Raw genomic sequence first — 18707 nt, forward strand, 5'->3', positions numbered from 1 at the left:
TGTATATATATGTGAACATCTTAAATGAATCCTGCTTTTGAACGACCAACATTTACTGCCTTTATGACAACAGCTTCTGACTCAACGCATCTCTGCACAGGTGCAGAGCTGGGTTTTCTTGGACACCACCTGATACTCCTTCTGTTCCTTAAATAAAGAATAACCCCTTTGTTCCATGAGGGAGTGAAGCACTTCTCCACAGCAGTCCCATCTGAGCGTCGCTTTCACGCATCCAGCCGCTGGATCTCAGGGCGGTGATCCACTTCCCTGGACTCTGTCCGAGCACGTATGTAATCACTGGGCTGGCGGCTGTTCTGCTGTCTGCTGCTCATGCGCCACTTTTTAACAGCTAAATATGTGTTCACAGCATACACTGCCATTGCCAAGAAACCAAATATCTACAAGAAGTAGAAAGAATTGTCAAAGACAATTTTTGAGAACGAGAACAATAGTAGTTTCACAACAAATTCTTCAGATGCTTAGTTTTCTACTTTATTTCCACTGACAAATCATCATGGCCTGTAAAATTTATGTTTTTCTTCTTCAATGAACTAGAGCATCTGCAAAAGTGACTAAGATCAATGATCACAGAAAACAAAATTCTCTGTCTACAAACACGACAATTAACTGCTGCAATGCAACTTCAATGGAAGAATCTCTTGTAAAGAGGAATACAGCTCTTCATCCAACACTTCATCCCTCAGGGTATACACAACAGTGAATGAATGACAGCAGAACAGATCACCAGTCCAGACCCTCAGCCTGGAGAAGGAGCTAATCTGCAGCTCTTCCTATAAGCCTCTTGCGCATCTTTCAACGTGCAGGTTTGGAAGGGGAAAGGCAAAAAAAGTGTTACCAACTCAAGCACAAAATTAATTTGCTTGACCTTCCTGTTCTAGATTTAAAGTCTTGAAGTACTACTATACTCCCTAGTGAGGAAAAATTCAGCAAATTATGTGTAATCACCTCCAATTTCTTGTGGCTTTTTTGCTCTATCTTTCCTGTAGGCTTGCAATACAGAGCAGCAGCACATAAGCTGGCTACAGAGAACGAGGCGAGGCAGGTTCAATCATCAGCACTCTTGCCTCAAGCCTTAAGACAAACAACTCAAAAGATGTCAGTATTTAAAAATCAGACTTAGCTTATACTCAACTCTAAAATTAGAAGTGCTTTATGATGGCAAAGGCAACCGGAGTATTCAATGAACACAAGGGAAGTTACTCTTAGTTTTAATAGAGGATAAGAGTCATATATAAACAAGTTCAAATTCTTACCACAGCAGCAATTTCTGCTCCAGTTTTATGGTTTAAAGCAGCAAGTACTACAGAGGCAATGAAAAAGAAGAAAGTGCTGAGTCCAGTGTTGACCAGATCCTAAAAAAATAAATTCATTAGCATTATTAAACAATGATTCTTTGCTTGCTTTTGTTAGAAGCAATGAAGCACAAGATCAGAACAAGAACTACAGCAATACTTTCCTACTTTCTATGCAGTTTATCAGTCATTACACAGGAAACAGCATGTGTGCACATCAGTCTGTGCACTGATGTCAAAGAGCAGGTACACAAAAAGCACCAGTGCAGACTCTGGATGTGTTATCTCAACTTCTGCTGAGTTTATTGGAAAAGTATTGTCAGCATAAACAATAAGTAAAACTGTTCTACCTCAGCTGACATTAAACTAACCTCACTATCAACCTTTCACATTCCAGGATCCCCTTTTCTCTTTCACATCACAACAGTGCTCCATACACTGGCCAGAAAAGTCACATTTTTTTATACAAATTCTTGGAGGTCTTCACTGTAAGAAACTGCATGTCCCATGCTATTTCTATGAGTAGCAGCTCCCCATATTGTAAGAATACACAGATTTTTACATATTTATTGCATAAACTGATGTTTCAAGTTGACATTTTAGAACATATGCACAGCAAACACCCCAGGAGCAACTACGTTCCATGAAAACTCTTGCTTTGCTGCAAGCACAGCAAAATGACAGGCAACATGCAATCCAGTTATACATATGCCGCGTTACGTCACTCAGTGTTCAGATGATTATGTTGCCATGCTGTATATAAAGCAGGGTTATTAACATATCATTGGAACATAAGGAAGAATTCTGAATGGCAGCTCTTAGCTCAAGAATAATTACATCAATTCAAGAATAGCTGATCAGACTCTAGGAAAAAAAAACTCAAGAGTTGGGACTATGAAATAATAGAAGAAACAAAGTGTAGATTCATTAGGGACTAGCTGTTCAGTGTGTTACTTGGGGGCAATTTTACAATATTTTAGAACATTTGATATGTATGCACACTGCACTATACATACAGTACAGAGACGCAGGAAATTGTTAACAGACTGTAACTGAACAGGCACAGCCAGGGAGCCAGGAGGGGTGCGGAAGAACCGCGGAAGGGCAGTTCAGCACAAGTATCCTGAGGGAACATGAGATCAGTGAGAGGTGAACACTACCATAGCCAAAAGGGACAGAAAGGAAAGCCGGATACCAGCTTGCTGTGCAGCTCAGAGTTTTGAGTTAAAGGGAAAAAAAACCCCAACAACAAAACCCAAACAACACAACCAACATGAACATGCTAACTCCCACTATTAAAAAAAAAAAAAAATCACATCACCATTCTAATTAGAATTCAGGAACAGATTTGTTCCACTTGAGTTTTCTTTCACATGCAAGCCAGGCCCACTTCCTGTTCCTGCTCCTCCACTTACTGCCCAGCGATTTTTTTTGTCTTCCCCAAACTGTATCTTGTGAAGTGCTGTACAAAGTTAGGCTTAGAAAACTAAAGATATAAATCTAAACTTATTCCCTCAGTACGAATCCCATTACTATGTTCCAGATACATACCACAAAGAGTTTTAAAAGACCATTGTCATCTAGCCATCCCAAAACATCTGTTTTTCTAGCCATAATTGGAGAATGCTTTAAAAAGTAACTGTTAAAACTGCAAGTTTCTGGAACTGTGTTATTCACAGGAAAAAAATACCTATTTTGCGGGTACTGACTCAGCAACAGCTGGCTATCAAAATTTATCATACCTGGGGACAAACTGTATGATGTACCACTGTGGCCTGATCCTCATCTAAAAGCAGAACTTCCCCAAGAAATATGAGAGGCTTCCATTGCTCAACTCTACTTCCACCCACATGTCTGGATTTCATAAGCCCAGTAAGACCTTAACTGTCTCACCAAACAGTAAGAAAAGAAAAGCAAATTGTGAGTCTCAAAATCCTATCTTTTCACCTGTGAGTGTATTATTAGAGAGATACTTTTTATTTGTGTCCCAGGTTACCAAAATAGATGTTTTCCAATATTTATGGCATCAAACAAAACTGGAATTTTGTTAGGTATTGCAATTCTTATATCTTGTTGCTTTGCAGAGATAAAGTTAAGAAACAAAAAAATTATAAAATAAATGGCATTTCACAATGTCAGCAAGTATCCTCCTTTTCAACCTGTAGTTCAACAGCTCTCACTGTGCTCCTGAGGTTGCCAACAAAAGCTGTGGTCCTTATCTGCACAAACTTTTTCTCACTAGAGGGGAAGTCTCACTATATATGACAGATACCAGACTCAAGAGTATTCAAATTTCATCCAGTTTCTAGCATAAACCTATGTATGTCACCAAGAAAGCTGAAATTCATTACTGAATGAAATGGCACCTGTGCTCTTGAATAATTAAAAAAAAAATTAAAAAATTAGTTCAACCCAAGGTCAAATTGTGTACTTTACTACCAGAGTACGTTTGCCACCTACAGGAAGGACCTTCAGAATGGAGACAAATTGAAGAAGAAATAACTCAGAAGAGTTTAGTAATTACAGTACAGAAGCATCTCAAGATGTGATGCCATGACAAAAAAGAAAAAAAAAAAAAAGAGAGAAAAAGCACTTATACATTCCTTTGAACATATGGACACAATAGGTTTAAGGTGGTAAACTTACCTTTGCAAGGGACACTGGAATGCTGCATCCTGTTCCGGTATCCACATTTTTAAAAGTATGTTGAAAAATTGGACAGGGTACAGAAAAGAGCCACAGAAGTTATTTGAAAGGAGGAGAAAATCTCTCACAGTATGAATCAAAGAACCTAAACTGCTTTGAATATTAAAAAGATTGAGCTGTGTACATGAAGACACCAGTGTTCAAATAATAAAACACTAGATGTTTTAAAAATTTAACACAGAAAAACACAACAAAATTCATAGTGTAAGAAAATTAACAGCTGCAAAGTTAAGATAAAAGCCATAGTCAAAATGAAGAAAGTTTAAATTGTAAGGGAGCTAACCATCATGACAACCAAAGATGTGCTTAATATTCCACCTTCTCACATCTTACAATCCAAATTTTTTCAGATACCTATTTTGTACTTCCTTAGTACCATACTTAAACTGTAAGTAGATGACACATAAAGCTCTATGATTTATGGGGTCAGATGTGGTCATTCATTAATCCCACTGACCTCTGATTTTTTCACTGTCAGCTTGATCACCCTGCCAAAGGTAAGCAAGACAACTAGACCTACCCACAAAGACAGACATTATCATCTATCTGGATGCTACAAACTCACTTGAAGGTTTCTTGTAAGAAATTTGAGATACTGCAGAATACTACTGAAAATAGACGGCTGGTGCCTTTGTCATGGTTCTTCCAGAAAACCAAAGATAGAAGAAGCATGTTAGAAACATTCTCATCGTCACAATCATTTGATTTTATAGTACTCTTTTCAAAGAATATCAAATTTGTCCTTGCAAAGAATCCAACAATTAAAATATAAATAATAAATTCCGTCTTGAGGCTCCAATTTATTCACTTCTGCAATTCCATTTTCCCCATTTAGGTCAAAACCTTTTAATGCAATTAATAATTGATACACATTCATACAGTTAGGTACCAGTTTCTTAAAAAGCTAATACTACCATAAGCCTTCATATTTACAGATCAGATTGTCACTTAAGAGCAGTGGCACTTCCTGGTAGCACTGTCATACAGAATAAAATGGTAATGTCACAGTTACCATTACCACAGTTACCTCCCTACCAAGGAGACTTTTTAGCCAAAAATTTGGTACTTAGGACTTAAAGCAGAATGGTAAGAAAGGGAAATGTACCATGGTTTTCGACTTGGCAGAGTAGAAACAAAAGAGAATCAATTACAGCAAGAATTCAAGAAGCAAAGGACACTCCCTAAAATAATGTAGCTTTTTTCCACGTTAGAGAAGATGAATAATCGTGACAATAACAAGAATAAACTAATTGAAAAAAGATGAATCCTTTCAAATCTGGCCATGATGTAGACGAAGTTCTTGCTATTATATTTATAGACAAAGTAAAAACCACATCACACAGATAGAAGAATTTCTGCTGAAATTACAGCAACCTCATGAGACAGTAGGCTGTGCCATAAAATGCTGTACAAAGCTGCCATCCATAACAGAGAATAAAATCTATGAGCTGAACCAAATCCACTCGAGTCTGCTGCTGCTCCCTTTCTCCCTTCCAAAATGATTTAAAATGAAAGTCTGACTCCTGGTCACTCGCTAGTTACATGAAGTCATTCTCTTCAGTCACTACTGGTTTTGCTAGTCCAAAGGAGAGCATCCAAGGACATATATCTGCTACTGCCATCACCAGCTATCCATCCCACTTGCAAGAAGCACAAGGCAGAGGAGGAATCTTAACTTGTGGATGAATATGCACTAATGCCAAGACAGCATTTTATACTAAAAGGGTGAGGCTTTTGTTCTGTTGATTCTGCTTTAAGGGTGGGAAACGCCAGAAAAGTGGGCAGGGTCCTACAGTGTTTCCTCTTGCAGGGCCTCGGCAGGTAGGGTTCCTGGATCAGCAACGATGGAAAAGCTGAATTAGCACCAAGAGTGAGAGGTCTGTTAACACACCTGAGAACTCCCATCAAGTAACTCCTGAAAGCTCCAGGGCACATCAGCTTCAAAAGCTTCTGGTTAGACCGCCAGTTTGGTACATTACCAGGAGCTGGCTCTGATGTTCAGAGGTGTCAGTAATACCCACATGCCCTAATCCATCACTCTCCATGACTTCATACATGATAGCTTTTAAGAGACTTTTAATCAAAACACGTGCTCTGACCTTTTATCTGGTATTTTGTGGTGAACTAGGAGACCACACAACTGACCAGGTACTATTTAAAAGAGAGACAGTGCCATAACTGCAGTTGTGATTTGTACACACAAAAATATGACATTTAATACTGGTGTTTCCTTTTGTCATTTGGTTTCTGAAATCCAGGAGTTTACATTTAGATGGGAGTTTAAAGTAGCTAAGTGAATGCCATCTGGAAAAGAAGTCTGCACATTTCAACATCTTGACTTTGTCACTAAAGGTGACAGAAGTTAGTGACCTGTTGCTGAAAAGACTGTCTTCCACAGAAGAGAGAGCTCAAACATTTCCTTTTTTTCCCTCTGGGTTTTGGTCATTTGTTTTTCAGTTGGCAGAGGAAGGGAGAAGGAGTGTGGTAATTGGGATTGTGTTGTTCTGCCTTGGTTTTGTACAATGCCCCTAATTTTTCCTACAACCGTTACCTTGCTCGCAAGGTTTAGGAACTTTTCCTCTTGTTTCCATATGAAACTATCAATTTGAACTCAGTCCTCTAAATCAAGCACCTCTGGTCAGACTCCTGTAATTTTACTCTATAATCCTATTATTTAAAATTATATGAGTATTTTTCACCACAATTAAAAATAGAAACATGGTTTAGTCAAGCAAAGCTAAGTCCTAGGTAGAGAGAACTGAATTAACTGTGTGAGCACTAACTCTCATCTCTTCCCCCTACCCCACCCCATTTATTTAGGTCAAACACTAGACTCTGCTGCTCTAAGGTTCACATCACTTCTCCTGATAAAACAGTCCATGACCAACAGTTTCAGAAATCTGTTAGTGACCCAGAGGGCTGGATTCACGCTGTGCAAACAGATCTCAGTGCCCATCTCACAGCATGGGGCTGTGCAGCCTGGCTGAAGCTCCCTGTGAGTTCCATGGTGCACAAAGCAGTCCCCAAAGGTCTCTAGCATTCACCTGCAGGTGCTCCTGTTCAGGCACTTCCAGCTGGCACTTGCTGGAAATTAGTTCCAGCAACTCAAGCAAAGTATGTAAAAAAAAAAAAAAAAGAATTAACACAAGTGACTTTCAAAAAATCTTTCTTAGCTCTTTGAAACATCAGGAACAAGCTATGATTTTGAAGAAATTAAAGAAGTGGATTCAAAACCAAAATTCATACAATTTTATTTTTATTTCTAACTATTTTTGAGTTGGAGTAGAAACTTTGGTAGATGTAGTAACTCTGCTGTAAATGACAAAACACATTCCTGAATGAATGCTTCTATGATCCTCATTTCATTTTGGTTTGTCAAAGACCACCTGCCTATTTCCCTCTCAGCTCTTCCTTAGCTGCTCCTCAATGCTTTTCCTGCATGCCTTTTCCAATAAGCAGTCCTGCACACTGGCAGTTACTGCCACAGAGCTACAGACCTTACTAGCAATAAGTACCAAACAATGCAATATTTCTCATATTTAAAAATGCGTTTGCATTTCTAACAAAAGAATGCATTGTTTACATCATGCTGCACCAAATGAGAACTGTCCACAAAGAGCACTAACCCAGAGGAAATTAATTCTGAGTTTATTTATTTATAAAATAATAATTTTCATCCTTAATAGGTATTGCTATTTTGACAGCAGTAAACTTGAAAGTGAAGGATGAGTTACTTAAATTCTTCCTGGCTAAGCAAGCCAAAGAAAACTAAGGGTTTTTTTCAAAACAGAGGGGGGGGGAAATAATTAGGGGAAAAAAAAAAAAAAGTCAAGACTGCCTTGTGAAGGACTTTCAACTGCAGCTTTGTAATTACACTCTTCAGAGACAAGGATGGCATAAGGCAGTTTCTTATTCTTGCAGTGCATCAAGTTTTCTGCCAACTACTTCAAATATCAGTTGGTTCCACATAAAGTTTCATCACTGCAACAACTGAAAAAAAAAAAAAAAAAAAAAAAAACAAAAAAAAAAAACCAAACACACACTACAAACCACAATCCTGGGAATATCATGAAACAAGTTTTCAGGCAGCACAAAACACAACTACTGATCTGTTGTAGCTTCTAAGAGACAAACTTGAGTGCTCATGTTTCCTCCCTGTAGCAGTGCTTCCCTGGAACGGAGTCCAGGCCAAGCAGCCTGGCAGAATGCTGGTAAGTCTGTGCTGTGCCTCATCTTCAAGGCTGCTCTAAGCTAAAAAACTTTGCATTCAGAACTGCACACACAAAACACACTACCAGAGCTCCACTGACGGTTTAAAAAACATTTTTTTAAAAGTCAGTGATCATAATCTCTTAGATGATTTTCTTCCTACACACAGACATAAATAGTCCATTCTAATGGCTGATTATGCAATGCCTCACATCTGTAACGACTTGGATTTCCCTCATCATACAAATTCTCATCCAAGAAACATTGTCAAATTCCAGTATTCTCAGCTACTTGCCATCACTTCTCCCCTCCCCAAGTCATCTCAGTTGTCAGCACTGAAAAAAATGTACCTCAGCATTACTGTCCACTCTGCAGTGGCAGGAACTGTCAGAAAGCCAGTCAAATCACACTCAAATTCACCAGAACACCAAAGCTACTACATACACTTCTGTTAGCTCTCCTATCTGTCTGCACCTCTCAAGGGCCAAGTCATGCACACGGTTTGGCTGCAAGATATTAACCTCTCCCTGTAGATCACATGAGATTCAAATAATGAATAATAATTAAAAAAATTATAATTTAGCCAAATACAAAATCATTGCAAACATTCATTTATTAGTTAACTCTGAAGACAAACATGTCAAAGCAGCAGCAGCTCATTGGTTAAACAGGAATCCCTGCTGTGGTTTGCTACCCATTCCCCTATGCCACTTGTTGGTCTCCTTGCAGAATAGGCTCCCTTTGAGCTGTGAAGCATAAAGGAAATGGAAATTTCCACAAACAGGTTTCTCAGCTTTTGCATTTTTGCATAATATTCATAGTGCTGCACAATACAGACAAGTGACTGTTCCCTCATCTGACTGTAACAGACCTGCCTCTTTCCAACACACCCAAGGAAGGTTTTTCTGGCCTCACCACATCCATGTTTCTTTTATGTTTGCCTTGGGAAAATATTTAAATGGTTAGCAAGTCTTTAATCAGGATCAAAACAAAAGCTCTTTCCCCCAAATGGCTAAAAATAGATATTTTAAAAATAAGTAAATTTGCATATCTGTTAGACACTAGATTATACCCATGCACATTTTCATTCCAACCAGGGATAGTGGACATTAGACAGTATCCACAATGCATTAGAAAGAATACTAATTTTAATAAAGTTTCCTTTAGGAAACAATCCTGCTCTGGACAATAGCAGTTTATGGCCTGGCACTTTCTAATACGTAGGATCATTGGAAAGCAAATGGTTTCAAATGGTTCCTAGAAAGTTTCTGACTGAGGGCTCTGTTTAAAGAAAGACTTTGTTCTAAATTTAAGACCACTAAATTCTTCCAAGCACTGTAACAGCCTTTTCTTCTCACAGATTCTAAAAGCAAAGTTTGAGACTTTTCACAAGGGAAACACCCATTATTTTCCTAAATCATGTGTATTAATGAATTAACACACGCAGGATTGACTTTCTCCCAAAACATTCACGAGCGTGAATGTCTGTTGTTCAGAAAGCAGCTCCTGAAATTACTGTTACATACAGAAGCTGCAAAACTATCAAAGTAACCAAAGGAAAATATTAAGTAATCAAAGGGGCAAACAATGCATGATTATACATATACAAGATTAAAATGCCAAAATGAGCTACAAAAACTGTCAGCCACAACTCCACATTCCTAAATTTCCTATTAACTTTGCCAAGCAATCTCCCAGGTGTTCTATCAGCAGCCTTCAATCCCACAACAGCAGACTACAGCCATGTGAATAATAAAGATACTCCCAACACTCCTTTCACAGTAACCATCCTATCAGACTAATGATTATTAAAATCAGTGAGTGATACCAGAAAGGCTGGTCTCATCAGTAAATGGAAATCAGAAGCTTCCAGTTTTCTTCTCACTTCTGTTAGAGATCTTTGGTATAATGATAGAAGTAGCATTTTATCTTCAGTACTTAATTAAAAGAATGAGACTTGCCAGATCGTGAGAGTTTCATTCAACCTCTGTTGATCTGGCAGTATGAACTAAAGCCAAAGCATTTGCAGTGTTCTCCACTGGCCCTTCATGTTGAACTCCAACCACGTCACACTGCTCCATGCTGTTTAGGTAGGGGGTTCCAAGTGTGACAATTGCCGTAAAAAAAAAAATACTAAAAAAATAAAACACACACACCACAACTGGTTGGATTTTAAAGTCCTCTTTTTCTCTAAAGATCTCTAACAGAGTGCTATACAGGAACAAATAACACTGCACTCAAAGCAGCCATTTTTGTCACTCAAATATTGTAAGAAGTCAGAATGGCTGAAAGGACCTACCAGCTACATACTGGTATCTACTGCACTGTTTGGGGGAAAGGCAGAGAGCTGCATTTAGGCTTTTGCACTTGCGTGCATTCAATATACTGTGCAAGTGTTCTGGTAGGTAGCAAGGGTGCCACAGGGCTCAAGGACAGAACAAAAAGTATAGACAAAACACAGCCCAAGGGTATGTGAAGTCATTAAACAATCTCTTCCAGAGATACAACTTCAACTCAGTCACGGACACCATGCATACCACTCTGTGGTCTCTGGATAAAATGTCTCAGTCAAATCACACCAGGAAAACCATCATGTATTTTATGTGACTCTGATGCAGTTATACATATGCTGTTATCATGCTCTGGTACACCCCACTAGCATGTACAGAAGCGTGTGCCATGAAGAGAAGGTCTCCAATTGCTGTGATCAGCTGTCAGGCTGTTGTGATGCTCGTTAAACTACCAAGCCAGCAACAGAAGCAGAGAGTACCTTCTCTCTGCAGCTGCTGCTTTTTAGCTTGCCACGAAGGTAAGTGATGACAATACTGGCAGAATAGAGACAAAAAGAGCAAAGGCAAGACAGCCTAGTAACGTTCCAGTGGTTCCACTGATTTTGTTTTGCAAGCCACTTGGATCTCCCCTACTTACAGTTCCCAATCACAGTTCTCAGTCCATCTGATCTATCTAGCAAGTACTCTTAGGAAGAGTTCCTCAACAGATCACACCACCTCAGAGTACAACACATCACCTGATTCCAGTCTCATTTTAGACAAGGCATTTAGGCTTATAAACACCTACTGCAAATTGCAACATTAATAAACTACATTAAAACAAATTTTTTAAAATATCACACAAGTCTAAAAACCTCTGGGACTGATCTCCAAGAGTACTCACAAAATTACTGTTATAAAATAAACCAGAAAACAGGCACATATATATCTGTACAGTCAAAAGAAGTTGGTATAAATATTGTCCTTGTAGCTGACAGATCTTTTGCTAGAGAGTAACTTTACATGTTGATTTTGTGATCCGTGTTTATGCAACCCAATCTGAAAGTTTAACTGGTAATACAGTATGGAAATATAGACTTCTACAAAAGGAATGTGCACTGCCAGCAGTTCTCTTCCTAAAACTCCTTGTATCTGAGAACACATTAAGCATTGCCAGTCAATGTTCAGTAGTTGCTTGTGTCATTCAAAGGACCTGATTTTCACAAAAAGCACTATTTTTTTATACTACCCAACGACTGTATTGATCTGTGTAAGAAAATATATGCAGTATGACTATTCCAATAGAAAAAAAAAAAGCTTAAGAGAAAACAGGCTACTGTAAATACAGCATCTGTTAAAATTTAATAACTACAGGCTGCATTTTTATCCACTTCATCCACAAACAGTAATTGCTGGCATTAGCAGGAACTTTTCCTTCCAAAGAGAATCTATCAGACAACAATTTCAGTTCTATTTAATATAATATGATTCTATGATTCTATAATTCAACCTTGCTACATTTCAAAGCTCATTCTGCTGTTAGCATTCAAAATAAATATAAGCAAAACGTATACTTTACTCAGCATAAAGCACACTCATACAAAATCTGTACAAAGTAAAACTCAAAGACCAAATTTAAAAACAGATTTGCACTTCAAGTAGAGTGAGCATTTGTATGAACTTACAGTAAGATTCCAGTTGATCTGTGGTATTCTTGTATGAAGATTTAGACTGAACATAAGCAACAGAACTCCAGTAACCACCAATGCACTACAGCTCACAAATTCAAAGAAATAAAGGCCTTCGCAAGGGGAGCATTCCATGATGGTCTCTATGCAGATGAATGCAATCAGTGCCAAAACCTAGGAAGAAAAACAAGTGGAAAAAAATATAAATAGATTTCCACATTTTGAAAGTAGCCACAAGTATTCCTGAAATTTCCATTGGGAACATGATCAGTTTACACTCAGGAATGTGTGATTTTAGTTTATAACGGGATACTGTCTAAAGAGCAAAAACAAAAGCAAATTAACATAAGACTTTCTGGATTTCTCCTGTTTAGCAAAGCATCTTTCAGCAAAATTGTAAGGAGCCTAACATCAAAATGACACACACCCAGAAAGACATGAAACTCCTTCAGGCCACTGGGTTTAACATGCAAACATCTCTTCAAACATTTCATTTTCCATTAATGTTATGCTATTCCAGAACTTGAAGATGGAATGCATTTGTCTATTGAGTACCCTAAGCTCAACTACATAGTATTAACAGAGTGTGATATAAAAACATATTTTATCATTCCCTTGTAAGACAATAAACCAAGCAGCTATAGGTGAAGGAAAAACTTGTAGCACTGCAAACACGTACATCTAACCTGGGTAACAGTTAAGCACACCCGATTCAAAAGATACCTCAGTGGAGTTGACACAAATGCAGACTTTTGCAAGATCAGAGTTTAATTCACTGTTTAGGATAAAACAGTTACATTCACCATACTTTAAAAAAATCTGTCCAATATTAGCTCCCACTGAAATACCATTAGAAACAGCTGATTAGCTACCACAGAGTATACAACTTAGATATGTAAGCCTGTTTCAAACAGATTCCTCTTTACAGATAACTTGTAAGAGAAAAACAGTTGCATGGATGGTTTTGGTTTCTTTGTTTGGGGTTTTTGTGTGCATTTGGTTTTTTGTTTGGTTGGTTGGTTTGGTTTTTTCATTTTTTTTTTTTTTCCCCATGGCAAGCAAGGAAGACCTTAAGAGTGTTTTGCTTTGGTTTTCAAGACAACCACCCCCTCTCTCATCCATTTACATTTTTCAAAAAGAATTCACTTTTTTTGTTCTGCTGCAACAATTCTAATGAGACAACAGGAAGTGTCTTCAATGTGAGGGTAAAGAACTCAGGGAGACAGCCTCCTGAGAGCGAAATATTCCATAATTTAAAGGTTTCGCACAAAGAAGACGTAAGTTTACAAGTTGACAGAAGCCACAATACAGATCAATTTCCACTAAATCCTTTTTTGCAGTTTCAATAATGTTTTCCAGATACATTTTCTTCCATTTATTTGTTTTTGCCTCTTACAACACAACTAGCAAAATGAAGAAAAAGGATTCTGGAAGAAGTTACCATTTTTGTCAAATCAGAAGTAGTTTTAAGGACAACACCCCCACACTTTGCCATGTACTTCAGAATGCACTACCTAACATAAGTTCAAAAACGGATTAAAACAAAGCGAACCCATTGTAATCAAAACACTCACACTTGAGTAGAAAGGCGCTCTCAGTTCACTTAGTACACTCTAAGAGACCACATGCCATACTAATTTTTGCCAGCTAAAAGAGCAGGCCAATTCACATCAAACAAATTCTGAATGGATACCCACTAAACACTTAACTTCAGATTTTATCTTCAACATTAGGGACAAGAGCTTTGAGGAAAAAAGCAAGAACATGCAGAGAAATGGAACATCCAGAAAAACAGAAACAAAGTCAAACTGATTTCAGCAGTGACACACAAAAATACTGTCCAGAACACAGCTTCATTTTACAGTATTAGCATGTAAAGAAGTCCACCTTTTCTGTGAATACAAGCCTCATAAGGGCATTGAATTAAAAAAAAAAAAAAAAAAGGAAAGCTCTCAGAAAAAAAAAATCTTATCCATTTCAAGCAGGATCAGTATCAAGTATTAATGTTAAATGGCAAAACTAGCTTTCAGATGTTCCAATGGAGTCAAGTCTCCGTTGCTCTTGCCACTATTTCTGATATGACACTTCTGAAACTTTTATTCTTTTAAAACACGTCATTCTGAAAAGTTCTCTAGAAGTACTGTAGTACAAGCACAAGTGATTTTAGGTTCATTTTCTAAAAATAAGAACAGCTCTGATTTGCACCACCAACATTAGACCAAAAAACTCAGATCTAAAAAAAACCTGGCACACCAACTGCTCTGCCAGGCAATTGCTGCTTGGCGTACAAAGCCTCTGTTGTTTTGCTGATAAAAATCTCCGTATCAGACAGCACTGCTTCTTCAAGGGTAGTGAACCCCATCTTAGCAATCAAAACTCAAGAGATCAGTTTCTTGCATACAGCATTAGAAATGAATTATGTACTGTAGAGGCACTTGGAGCAATGAACTCTAAATTATCACACTACTTATAGCCTTCAAAGCTCAGAATTAATAATTAATAAACTTCAGAGCAATTCTACATTAAGACTTCACTTTGTCACTTAAGAAATTACAAAATCCATTCACCTATGACCCTCCTTCATAAGAAAAAAGCATTAGTTGTGTACAATTACATTTGACTAAAACCATTTCAAATCTAAGTAAAGACGTGCCAGGATCCGTTCCAGTATCATAGAGTGGCACTAGTGCACAGCAGTCCGGGTGGTGGCAGCCCAAGTCTGCTGATATGCTTATCAGAAAGGCTGGGAGGACTAGCTAAAAAAATAAACCACCACACACCAAACCTACCAGCACTGTATCAGAGCACAGGTCTCGGGCAATAAAATCCACACTGCCCTTTGTCCAGTGTAGGAGACACCTCTCACTGTCATGTCACAGCCCTTCTCATAGCTTAGGGTGATAAGTTCTGACAAGTTTTTCCACAAGCAGCAGTTGGATAGTTGATTTCCTGAGGAAAATTGAGAAACTGCATCTCCCCTTACATGAATTACTGCTGTCTCCCACAAATGACACAGCTACAGCTTTCTCAGGCAGAATCAATGGGGAGAGTTTCCTCCAATGGATGAAACAAACCCTTCCGTCCGTTTTCCTCTGCACTGAGTACTTAGGGGTTTGTTTTATTCCACCCCAATTCCTCCAATGCCCTAAGATTTGTGTAAGTCCCTTTTTACTACCATCTTTCTCTTTTTTAACAGTTGCCTTTGGTTTCCCATCTGCTTCCATTCCTCTTTAAGTATGGACAGTGGATATTGTGTTGACACACAACTTTGCCAGGATAGAGACATCTGCTTATTCTACTGGATGCTCAGGTCCATGTAGAGGCATCCTAGGCTACCCATAATACCACCTTTTTCTTTAACAAAGGACAGGCAAGAGCCTGGTCAACAAAGCAGGATCAAGAAGAACAATGTTCAGGGTAAGCTCAGAAAAGGTCTGAGTCTGTCCAGCCTTGCAGGCCACGTGTGCAATGCAGCTCTGACTCTGATGGAGCAAACCTCCCCTTGCCCTTCATCTCCCACCACCATGTAATGCAAAGGCAGAAAAAAAAACTCCAGGTAGAGAAATAAGTATGAGATGTCTTACCCAAGAACAATTTTTGTCTTGAATAAGCTGGCAAACTGTTACCCAGTTTTACTGTTTGGGATGTTTAGGACTGCTAAGATAACTGATGTGCAGTGCAAGGCTACTGGACTTCTACTGCACAGCACTGAACCCCCACACAAAGGCTCTGTTTAGAGTGAAGCAGCCGCTCACTGGAAGGGGATGAAGCAACCACAACTTGGGGCCATTTAATTCCTGAAAGACAGCCTCTATCCTGGGATCCAATGTCCTTTAACCCAACCGCATCCACATCCTACCATTACTGTATTCATCTCAGCTTTCCTGTGAATTCCCCTGGAGAAGGGCCCTTAATGAAGAAATCATCCATCTCAGAACTATGCAAATGGCTTGTATTTACATCACTTTCTTGGCAATGCAGGCGTGTCAGACATAAAACACTGTATTTTCCCAAAATGGAGAAAATGTGCTACAGCAGGCACCAATGCTGAAATAGAGCTTTTTGGAAGCTGCTAGTGTTGTATTTTTCCTGTCAGATAATGTTGTAGTTTATTTTTGAAGAAAATAATCAAACAACTTTGTACTAAAAATAAGAAAGACAGTTCTGCAACAAAAACAAAGTAAAAAATGAGTTTTCCTGTTTATCTAGAACATGACCACAGAAAGCCTTATTGTGTGGTTAAATGACATAATTACGCATGATTTTCAAAAAACCACAAAATGGTCAGCATTTTTTCTGCCTGAAAAATACCCACAGAATTTTACGAAGAATGTCACACTGCCACGACAATTTTACATCCAGATTGTTTAAATTAATGATATGGCAAAATACACGTGCACAAAACAGAGAAGAAATAAACTGCTTTTACACCACTTAAAGTATCCAAAGACATTAAAACTTTCTTGAATTAAAATCTAGATTTACTGTTCTCATTTACTTGGCTCAGCAGTCTCAACTTAATGTATGAAACCAAGTGGGTCTCATTCCTTGCAAAGCACATGCATTTCCCACATCTAAAACAGCTGGCACAGATATGAATATTTGGGATCGTATGGCTTAAACACGGTCCTGCCTCTCCAGCAGGAAACCATCTTCTACCCTGAGCAGAAGAAAGGCTGATTTCCTGCCTGCTCCTACTCTGCATCCTCACAACTGCAAGAAATGCGTTACCAACTTGGGTAGCGGGACTGCAGAGAGCCTTAAATCACCAATGAGCATTCACTTTTTCTTACTAGAAAGAAAATGCAGGGAAACAACAGTTAGCAGAGAGGGAAGCTGAAGAAGCACCAGTGATTCAGCACCCTGGATAAAATAAATTGTTTCTCTAACGGCACAAAATACAACAGTGACCAAATCCAAGGAAACTCAACCAGACCTCTGAAATCAACACGGATTTGCGGTTGGTAGTGACGATAAAAGTAAGAGAAGAATATTTATATTTCAGATCTTGACTGCACCTCTGGGGTTTTACATGTAGCTGCAATCATTAAGTTTTCATTATTTCTTAGTCCACTTTTACATACAATGTGGCAAGACCTCAGCGCCTTAAATATTGTGGAATCTTCATTAAATCAGCTGATCTTTTGCCACTTCCAGCAGTTCTCAATAATCCTTGAAAGATTCAGCTACTGCTGCTTCCATTTCTCAACTTCAGCAAAAGACAAATTCTAAATACAGAACATGTTTCTGAGGCCAGAAAAGTTTTTATGGCATATTATGAGAAAGGGTCATATTTAAGAATGAGAGTAATCAACACTCCAAGTTAACAACAGAATTACTGTTGTTTTGAAAGTCTAAGTACATCATAACTAACACTGATTCTAAAAAAAAAAAATAAATTCTTAACTGGACTGAACTAAGGTGAACAGAATAGATCCTCAACTGGCTAATGCAGAAATGCATTGATTTTAGAAGTTAAATTAATCATAGAGTCTAGAGTGAATATAAAAAAAGCTGCAGACATGACTTATTTCCTGCTAATTACGCATTAGCACAGTGTCTTGCATATTGCTTGGACACATCTACACAACAAACATTCTTATCTTTAGATAAATACAAACCCACTTTCAGTTCAAATGCCATTAAACAAATAGTTTTTTACAGTACAGAAATACTTGATGTTTGGGATTTCTTTAAATAAAAACAAGGAGTTTTTCTTACTACTAAATAATTTTTTTTATGGTACATTTATTTGTCCTCAAAGTAAAACCATTTTAGCATTTGAAGTAACACTTGAACATGCAGATAGTTGTTAACTGCTGTTTTGCACAATTCCCATGCAGTTCATGATGGAGATGTCAGTGACCAGACCCAGGTTCCACACAAGGCTGCAACCTCAGACATGGCCATGGCCACCACCATCACCTCCTCCCCTTTCTCCCTCTAAGAGTAGGGCCACTGTCCACATGGCCACTCACACTAGAACCTTCTGGCATCAGGGGTCCACCCCACTGGGACTGGAAGAGACACCTCGTGACCCCCACTCTTGGCCCCATCTCCATCGCCATCTCACCCAGTGCTATTTTGACACCTGTAAAAAGCTGCTTAGCCTCACTTCCTACCATTTTGCAGACCTGCCTGCAAGTTTCTCTTATTTACCAGCACCCACCCAAAACGCAACTGTCTTCCTAACAAAACAAAACAAAAAAATTCACTCTGATTTAGGTATATTTCAGGTTTTGTCCAACCAGATGACCAAAAGAACCACAGAACAGCATCTGAAGAAAAGGCACATTTCAAAGAGGTATTTGTTTTAGGCACATTACACTTCCTCAAAGAAACCTTAATGAGATCCAAATGTACCTTCCAGATTAGATGAAAAAAGAATGCAACCTGTCCCATAAACAAATGCCCATCAACAGTTTTGCATGAACCCCATCCTACAGGAACATTCAATTGAAGATCAGAGAGCCACGTTCCAAACAGAGGCAAACAAAGCATGCAAATTATAACCAGTTTCT

At 38.4% G+C, this 18707-nt stretch overlaps 1 protein-coding gene across 1 annotated transcript; it reads right to left on the reverse strand.

The window, feature by feature from the left end:
* Positions 1–109: 109 nt before the first annotated feature.
* Positions 110–18254, reverse strand: CMTM4 (CKLF-like MARVEL transmembrane domain containing 4). The gene is made up of 4 exons (XM_008942410.1): positions 18165–18254; positions 12184–12360; positions 1275–1373; positions 110–398 (listed from the first exon to the last, which is right to left on the reverse strand). The coding sequence occupies exons 1-4, from the start codon at positions 18252–18254 to the stop codon at positions 225–227; spliced, it is 540 nt and encodes a 179-aa protein (XP_008940658.1). The 3' UTR covers positions 110–224.
* Between the last annotated feature and the right edge of the window lie 453 nt (positions 18255–18707).

This window comes from Merops nubicus, unplaced genomic scaffold, assembly GCF_000691845.1.
Source record: "Merops nubicus isolate BGI_N331 unplaced genomic scaffold, ASM69184v1 scaffold22150, whole genome shotgun sequence".
Classification (NCBI taxonomy): domain Eukaryota; kingdom Metazoa; phylum Chordata; class Aves; order Coraciiformes; family Meropidae; genus Merops; species Merops nubicus.